The sequence below is a fragment of the Lepidochelys kempii genome, chromosome 14, assembly GCF_965140285.1.
Source record: "Lepidochelys kempii isolate rLepKem1 chromosome 14, rLepKem1.hap1, whole genome shotgun sequence".
In the NCBI taxonomy this organism is placed as follows: Eukaryota; Metazoa; Chordata; order Testudines; family Cheloniidae; genus Lepidochelys; species Lepidochelys kempii.
This window is the reverse complement of record NC_136393.1, coordinates 1,326,993-1,335,751: the sequence shown is the minus strand read 5'-3', so window position 1 is coordinate 1,335,751 and position 8,759 is coordinate 1,326,993. Positions and strand designations below refer to the sequence as shown.

Genomic DNA, 8,759 nt, shown 5'->3' with positions numbered 1-8,759 from the left:
CTTGGCTGTGCCCCCTCCCCCCGCCTTGGGCACCCGGCTGACTGCGGCCCAGGCCTGGCCATTGCTGGGCGCTGGCAGGGCCAGGGGCCGGGGCTGACCCAGGGGCCGGTTCCGCGGGGGACGACCCTCCCCCAGCCCCCAGCAGAGCTGACTCCCCAGGTGGGGCGGGGCAGAGGGGCCCGGAACTTGCCCCAGCTCGGCGGGGCCCTGCCCCTCCCAGGGGAGCGGCGCTGCCGCAGGGGGCCGGGGCCGGGGCCGGGGCCGGCCGGCCGCGGACACACGCCGCAGGGCCGGCGGAAGGAAGGGGCGAGAGCGAGCGGCGGAGCGCAGCGGCCTGGCCCGGTGCCACGGGGCGGAGCAGCCGCCAGCCCCCAGCGCGTTAAAAGCCGCTGTCGCCGAGCGGCGCCGCAAACCCTCGGCGCAAGGGAGGCGGCCGCGGCGTCTGCATCTGCTGCCCGCGGGGAAGGCGGCGCTCCAGGCCCGGCGGAGCCGCACTCGGGCGGGAGCCTGGCGGCAGGGGCGCGGCGGGCGGGCAGCTCGCGCCTGGCTGGGTGCGGGGGCCCCCCCGGGCGCTCCGAGACCCGCAAGATGCGCGCGCCCGTGCCCAGCCTGCTGGCCTGGCTGGCGCCGCTGCTGCTGCTGCTGGGGAGGGCGGCGCGCCCGGCCGACGCCTGCAGCTGCTCCCCGGTGCACCCGCAGCAGGCCTTCTGCAACGCCGACCTAGGTAAGGGGCGCCCGCGGCCGCGCGGCGCCGCCTCCCGCCCCAGGGCCCGGCCCGGGCTGCCTGCGGCGGCCGAGGGGCGCTGCCCAGGAAGGTTGGTGGGGCTGGGGGGGCTCCGACGTGCGGCCGCGGGGGCTGGAGCCCGGGCTGCTGGGGGCCGCGCTGGGTTGCGGCAGGGCGGGATTCACCTTTTTGCGGCCCCCGTGGAGGCAGCGGAGCCTGGCGCGGGGCGGTGGGTCCCCGGAGCAAGGGGGCAGCCGGGGGCACTCGCTACAGACCGGCCGTTGCCAGACACACAGTGGCCCGCCCGGCCCTGTGATGCCAGCGTGCCCCTTCCGCTGGGGGGGGGCCACGCCGCGCCACACAGCCCCCAACATCTTCCCTATGGCCAGAGACCCCCCAGCCCCCCCACAAATGCACAGCGCCCTGCACCCCCCCTGCCCAGCACCCCCCCCACAGAACCCGCACTCCCTAGTGCCCCAACCCACACATCTTCCCTGCCCCTTCACAGCCCAGCACCCCCGCCGCGAGAAACCCTCTCCCCCATGCCCTGCCTCCCGGCCCCGGTGCGATCAGCCAGGCCAGGGCCTGCCCCGGCCGGGGTCCCCCAAGACGCACTTCCCCTGGAGGGGCCCAGCCAAGCTCCCCACACTGTTCCCCCCCCACCCCCGCCACTGACACTGGCCAGGCTTCTGCACCAGTCCCAGGCGGCTTGGGTCCGGGGAGACAGGTGGGGCCCCACCAGTGGTGGGAAGCCGAGACTGCCCGGAGCCAGAGGTGCACTGGGGTCCGGCCAGGGGGCAGAGAGGAGCAGGGGGGTGGGGCCGAGGAGGCAGCAGGCAGGTCAAGAGGAGCAAGTGGTGGGTGGGGGGAGCCAGCGGGATCTTGGGGCGCAGTGCAAGTGGAGCAGGCCGGGGCCCCTTCTGAGCATGGGCCCTGTTCCATGGAGCCATTGTAAACCTGGGACTGTTATTCTCGGGGAGGCGGGGGGGTATCGATGAACTCTGCTGCCCCCTGGCTCCGAACTGCCGGGCAAGGGTGCCCGAGACACCGGACGGAGTGTGGGAGGCTGTGATCGCTGGGCCGTGACCTGCCGGCCGGGCCCGGGAACTCGTTTATATGCACTTAGCCGTATAAACCCCCTCGGGGCAGGCTGCGGGGGAAGTAGTAGGAGGATGGGTAGTGCAGGATGAGTTTAAGTGTGCCTGGAATAGGCGCCCGCCCCCCACTTTCCAGCCCTACTGGGTTCATTGGGATCTATTTCTGGGTCCAAGCTTAGGCAGAGCCCTGCGCCCGCGTCTGGTAGCTGCACCCACGGGTAGCACTTTCACCGCATCCAATCAGCAGAGTGGAGCTGGGAAGCTGTTACCTGCCGAGAGCTGAGTTCAAGGGCTTGCTGCTTCCCTGGTAGCTGCTGGGGAGCTGGCCCATCCCAGCACAGTGAGCAAACAGAAGCCCTGGCTGCTCCCACCCCAGTTAAAACCCATGAGAGATTAGTCTGCCGAACAGAGCCATTTCCATGGAGTCCTTGGCAAGTCACTCCCAGTCCTGGACCTGGAGGCGTTTGTGATGGAACAAGGCACTTGCAACCCCCACCCTGCCGGGGAGCCTGGAACTGGATAGGGTGGTGCTGCCTGGGAGGGGCATGGCAGGACTCTCAGGGACTGCCCTGATTCAACACATCTCCCCAGCAGCCTCAAGCTCCCATGGTGCCCTCACCAGGGCAGGAGCTGCTGCTGTCCCATCTCTGCCCAGCAAGCGTGGAGCCCACCTGTGCACATGAGAGCTGGACTGGGCCTGCTCCATCACAGCCAGCTGGCTCTGGCGAGAGACAGGAACAGGAGCCTGCTGTCCCCCTCGTGTGCCATCTGCCTCTGACGCTCGGGCCATTTGGCTTTCAGCTGAGAATCATTTGTGCTTTAGCTGTTGCCATCACCGCCTGCTACCTAGCTAGCGGTCGGTGCCCTGCCCTCACTCCCTGCTCCCTCAAGCCCGTGGGACCGGACACACACGGCTTAAAGTGGGGCCTCCTGTCTTATCTTGCAGTTATCAAATTTATTGCATGTTTTATGGTTCCCTGCGTCATCCTCCAGGCCTGGCCGAGTTGGCCTGCTGGCGTGTGGGAGGCTGCGTAGATGAAGCTAAAACAGCAAAGCACCCAAGAGTGACGTCTCGTAGCTCTCTCCAGACCCAGCGCCAGTCTCAAACGGAACTTGAGCTTCTCAGGGTTTGTGGCCTCAGGGCTTCTGTCTGTTTAATTTGAAGTGGTGCTGGGTGGGAGAGTGTGTGTCAGTCTGTGCTGCCAGGAGTGTGTCTGTCTGGTAGGGTGGGACTTCCCTGGGCCATTCTCGCTCTCTGGGGTTCTGAATCAGGTAGCAGAGGTGGGATGAAGATCCTCCTCGAGAAGTCTGAGCTTTGTTCCCTGCATCCCTGCACACCCCTCCCCCAGGCTCAGCCTGGGCACTGGGCCTGTGGAGGGCGAGTACCAGGCACAAGTGAAGCTGTCTGCTCTGGTGGGTTGGGCTCACTGCAGCTGAGCCCCTAATGACAAAACCTAGCATTGCATGTTGCCATTTTGATTTACTCAAGCTCGCTGGGGACACCCTGGGCAAGGCGAGAGCTTTGTTAGTCCTGTTGCTGACTGGACACTGTTCCCAAAGGGTCCCTGGCACTCTACAACAGGCTGGGAATGCTGAGCAGAGAGCCGGGCCCGGCCTGGGGAGTGGGCCATGTTGGGCTGGGTCACCTTCTGTCGGTTCCTTACTTCCAGGCATTTCCTTTCCTCTATCCCAGTTTTATTCGGCTTGGATGCTGCTGAAAGGGAGGTCTTGGCAGGGCTGGGATCCGGATTCCTCTTTCTATGAATAATACCCTTATTGCATTTAACGTATAAAACAAACTGAGCCCAAGCCCGCTGCCTGCCGCACTCAGGGGCAGCGCCATGCCGCAGCACCCAGGCTTGGCTGGAGGGAGGCATTCTGAAATACTTTGGCAGCTCCGCTTGGCTGACAGCCCAGCCCCCTTCCATCACTGCACACCCTGCGCTGCCCCAGATTCCCCCTTGCTCCTGAGTGCCCAGTGCCCTGGGTGGCCTCCCTGCTTTGCAGGTCTCACCCCTGCCTGTCCCTCAGAGTCCCTCGGGGCCCCGCTGTTTGTTCGGGGGCCTGTGCAAACTGATTTAGGGACAGGAAGATTTTAGACAAAGTGAAGCCGCGTCAATCCAAGCTGCTGGATTCCCTGAATTTTTCAGCGGGAGCTGGGCTGGGTGCTATAGCTGTAGTTCACAGCACACATCAGCTGGCCCCTGTGTCACTTTCCTGCCCTCATCCTCCCAGGGTCCCCACTCCTCATGCAGGCTCCAGCCTCAGTGGTCCCTCTGGATGGTTCATTGGTGACAGGGCCTTGGGGGAGTGACTAAAGCGGGAAATGCTGCCGGGAATTGGGCTAGGGGGGTGGGCACTCACCTGCCCTAGTTGGGATCCTGGCCATGGTTGCACCACCCGTCTGGCTGCGAAGTAAAATCCACCTGTGAGTGAGGAGAGAGAGCTCCCCAGCGAGCAGCCCCCAGCAGGGCAGAGACCTGGCCTGTGGCCCAGTGAACACTGCCAAGGAAGAGGCAGCTGGTGCCCTTGGCTCTGACCTGTCCTAGCTTCTCTCCCACATGGAGGAGAAACGCTTTGGGGCATTCAGCCCGGCTGCCTTGATTCCGTCTATCTCGGTTGGGGGGAGGGGTGTGTGGAGGGCATGGCTGCAGTACAGGCCCAGGATGTCCGACTTCCAAGGTTTATTCTCTGGCCCATGTTATAGGGGTGTTACCTGCACACTCTAGGGCCCCCCACCTTTGCCTTTCCATGGGCTCAAGGCGCAACCTGGTTAGTTTAGGCACCCCCACCCTTTCCCAGTTCCTAGGGCTCTGGGCAAAAGGCACCTATCCTTACCCAGTTCCTAGGGCTCAGCCCACTCATACCCAGTTCCTCGGGCTCAGGGCATACTCTTCTGCAGGTTTGCAGGGTCTTTTACTAGTGACAGAGCCTTACACAGTCATATTCTTAATCTCTGTTTATTAACAGTCCTCAAAACAGACTGCACACGCAAAGCATACAATGGTCACCACTCCCAGTGAGGCAGACAAACTTTTCCTGGGGGCCAGTCAGGATCAGGTCTTCCGGGGACTCTAGCTTCTGCACAATATGGTTGGCAGGGTGCTGAGGTCTGGCAACTCTGATCTTGGGCTATGTCCTGGAGTTGGTTCCAAGGAACTTCCTTTTGGACCCTAGTTTATGTAGTTAAAACTTGGGTCCTGCTTAGCTGTATGGTAACCAATCACTGTAAACTAAAGTCCTACAAGACAGTATTTTTCACCAATCCTAGCACATTATGAAACAATTCTTTACCCAATCAGATCCCACCATCTTAGTTGACTTAAATCTTACAAAATTAGTTATGCAACAGACAGAAACAGTTAAAGAGCTGGACAGAGACCCTACAGATGAACAATAGAGAAGTAGGGACCATAAAGGCAAAACGAGACGGGGAGATTTCACAATCACAACCGTTGAAGCGGTGCCTTGCCAGACAGAATGCATCAAACAGTGTTTTCGTTCGACGTCCTGCGATCTGTTTATCTGGTGGTGCTGCTGCTAGGACAGGAGCCTCCTTAACAGCCTGATGTGACGCGGTTGTGATGCAATTTAGATGGAATGTGAGGATGTGACTTTCTGCTCCTTAGCTCATGGCTGCTGCTGCCCTAATGGGGCTGCAGAAAGAGACTGGGACTGGACGATCACCGTGGTCCCTCTGGCCTTGGGCTATGTGATGCTGCTTGGGTGTCTCCCTGCACGGGCTGTGCCCGCTGGGAGGGGCGCGATCGCTCAGAGGCCAGGGAGCCAGCTCTGCCTGGGCTGGGCAGAGACGCAAATGGGCATGAACAGAGAGCCTGATTTCTGGGCCCTGCTTTAGGAAGGGGGGAGTAGGTTTTGAGCTTTGGGTAGTGGGGGCAGCAGGGAAGGGTACCAGACCTGGAGCCAGGAGGTCTTGAATTCGTATCTTGGTTGCGGGTGACTTTGGGCAAGTCACTTGGCTTCTCTGTGCATCTTTCCCTGCCCCACATCCCCCTCATCCTGAGTTGCCTGGTGGAGACCTCAGGCCCATGGCCCATCAGGGTATGAGACCAGTGCAGGGAGTGCTGTTCCCCTCCCCTCTGGGGAAGCCAGCCCAGGGTTTGCCTCATGGCCCTGGGGCCACTTACCTTTCCTCTATGGCCCTGATTCTGCTGCCTTGTTCAGGCTGGAGCTCTCCTGGGCTAGTCTCCAGCCCAGCCAGCCCCACACAGAGAACAACAGATTTTCAGAGTAGCAGCCATGTTAGTCTGTATCCGTAAAAAGAAAAGGAGTGCTTGTTGCATTCAATGAAGTGAGCTGTAGCTCACGAAAGCTTATGCTCAGATAAATTTGTTAGTCTCTAAGGTGCCACAAGTACTCCTTTTCTTTTTACAGAGAACAACATGGCCTCTGGGCAGGCTGCAGCCCCTGGCTTTGTGCAAGGACTCGCCCCGTGGCCCCGGCCCCACTTGCAGATTCCTTGGGGCCTCTGGCTGGTTAGTCACAAGCCCTGGGGAAGTGCCCGAGGCCAGCAGCACATGGAAACAACCCACAGGAGGAGCAGAAGGGGGAGGCTGGGCAAGTGGGGACTCCAGCTCTGATCGTCCCCCAGCATTCGTCTGAGGGACGGGAGGCCTGCAGCTTGCTCTGGAGTGGTCTGCCTGCACTGCAGCAGGGCTGGGAGAGCGTGGCACGTGGCTGGGGAGAGAACGGAGCCCCCAGGGGATTCAGACGCACAGGGGAGCCGCAGGGGAGTTGTGTGTCTGAAGCCCTGTGTCACTGCTGGAAAGCCCAGCCTTGGCAGCTGCTTCATGTAAAGAGTGGAGCAGCCCAAACCAGTACCAGCAGGCATGCCTGCTGTGGACAGCCTGCCCCACTGCCTGGGGCCTTGGCCCATCCTGGCCCTTTCCCGGAAACTCCCTGTCACCTGCCGGGTCCTGTCTTTCCCTGACTGAGCTGTAGAGAGCCTTCCTTCAGATCCACCCCCAGCAGCACGTTGGCATTGTCTCACTTGCCTTCTTCAGGAAATCGCTCCACCCGGAGTGGGGGTGCTGGCCTGGCCCGGAGCGGGAGAAGGGGGGGGCGCTGGTCTGGAGCGGGGTGGGGGGGGATGGTGGGCGGTGGCAGGGCTGCTGGTGGTTTCCCTGTTCTGTCACATGGCCCGTTCTGGCTGGGGATCGAGATGCTGGTGGGCTAGGGCAAGGGAGTCCCAGCTGCAGGGCAGGCTCTGGGTTCCTGCTCTGCAGCTGGGCTCTTTTCCTGATGATGCCGGTTGGCACCCCAGAGCAGTAACAATATAAAATGGCAGGTTTCAGAGTAGCAGCCGTGTTAGTCTGTATCTGCAAAAAGAAAAGGAGGACTTGTGGCACCTTAGAGACGAACACGTTTATTTGAGCATAAGCTTTCGTGAGCTACAGCTCACTTCATCGGATGCATTCAGTGGAAAATACCGTGAGAAGATTTATATACGTAGAGAACATGAAACAATGGGTGTTATCATACACACTGTAACCAGAGTGATCACTTGAGCTATTACCAGCAGGAGAGCAGGGCTGGGGGAGAGAAACCTTTTGTAGTGATAATCAAGGTGGGCCATTTCCAGCAGTTGACAAGAACGTCTGAGGAATGGGGCGGGGGGAATAAACATGGGGAAATAGTTTTACCCATCCACTCCCAGTCTCTATTCAAGCCTAAGTTAATTGTATCCAGTTTGCAAATTAATTCCACTTCAGCAGTCTCTCGTTGGAATCTGTTTTTGAAGTGTTTTTGTTGAAGAACAGTTGGAGAACACTTCAATCTCTTTGGTCACTCGATTACAGACCGAAAAGTTGCAATTCTTCAACAAAAAAACTTCAAAATCAGACTCCAACGAGACTGCTGCTCTCCTGCTGGTAATAGCTCACCTTACCTGATCACTCTGGTTACAGTGTGTATGGTAACACCCATTGTTTCATGTTCTCTATGTATATAAATCTCCCCACTGTATTTTCCACTGAATGCATCCGATGAAGTGAGCTGTAGCCCACGGAAGCTTATGCTCTAATCAATGTGTGAGTCTCTAAGGTGCCACAAATCCTCCTGTTCTTAATATAAAATGGGCTGTGAAGAGAGATCCGTAGAGGTTTCACTCCCTTCAGGCTAGCCTATGCTGGTGTAAATCCAGACTCCAATGACCCCAGATTTACACCTTAGAGAAGGGTCTAGCCCATTGCCAGGATTTGTCGTGCACCAACAGAGCCATATAAATAATGTGCAGACCTTGCAATGAAAAATAACCACCTGCAACGCCTCCTTCTGCCAGGATCCCTAAGCTTAGCAGCCTCTGCTTCCCTTGCAGCTAATGGTTGAGCCCAGGGCCCAGATCCGAGCGTTTCCCTGTGGCTGACGACACCGGCTCATGCCCAGGGAAGCCCCGCGCACAGGTCTGTCCTGGCAGGTCGGTCGAGGAGGAGTTGCTAGGGTGGAGTGTGGCTGTGATCTTTGTGGCACCTTTCAAGGAATCCAAAATGCCTGTGGGTGCTTCCCAGCAAACCCTCTGTTGGCAGTGCCAAGCCTGCCAGCGCTGGGAGGAGACGCCAGGGGCTGGGATGCCTCATGCTGGCCACGCGAATGGCTCTCCCTCTTGCCTGAGTCAATCTTGCTGTGTCACAGCTGCTTGAGATGGAGTGAGCTCACTTCCTGTCCCAGTGCCCCTCCGAACTGGGGCATGCAGGAGCCAGGGAACCTCCTGCTGACCCCAGGGAAACACCCAGTGCAGGAGGAGCGGGGAGGCTGGCAAGCAGCTGTTCTTCTTCTTCTGGCTCATCTCTGCCATTAGAAGCCGTTTGTGTTCTGCTGTGCGGGGCCACACCCTACCAGGCCGGGCCGGACGGGGCCACACCCTACCATGCCAGGCTGGGCTGTGCGGGGCCGGGCCGGGCGGGGCAACACCCTACCAT

The 8,759-nt window shown here is 60.0% G+C and overlaps 1 protein-coding gene across 1 annotated transcript in view; it reads left to right on the top strand.

The window, feature by feature from the left end:
• The first annotated feature begins 375 nt into the window (after positions 1-375).
• TIMP2 (TIMP metallopeptidase inhibitor 2) overlaps positions 376-8,759 on the top strand; it is a 31,050-nt gene continuing 22,666 nt past the window's right edge. The window contains exon 1 of the mRNA XM_073310150.2: positions 376-724. Coding sequence (XP_073166251.1) covers positions 589-724 — 136 coding nt within the window. The 5' untranslated portion in view covers positions 376-588. The remainder of the gene's footprint in view (positions 725-8,759) is intronic.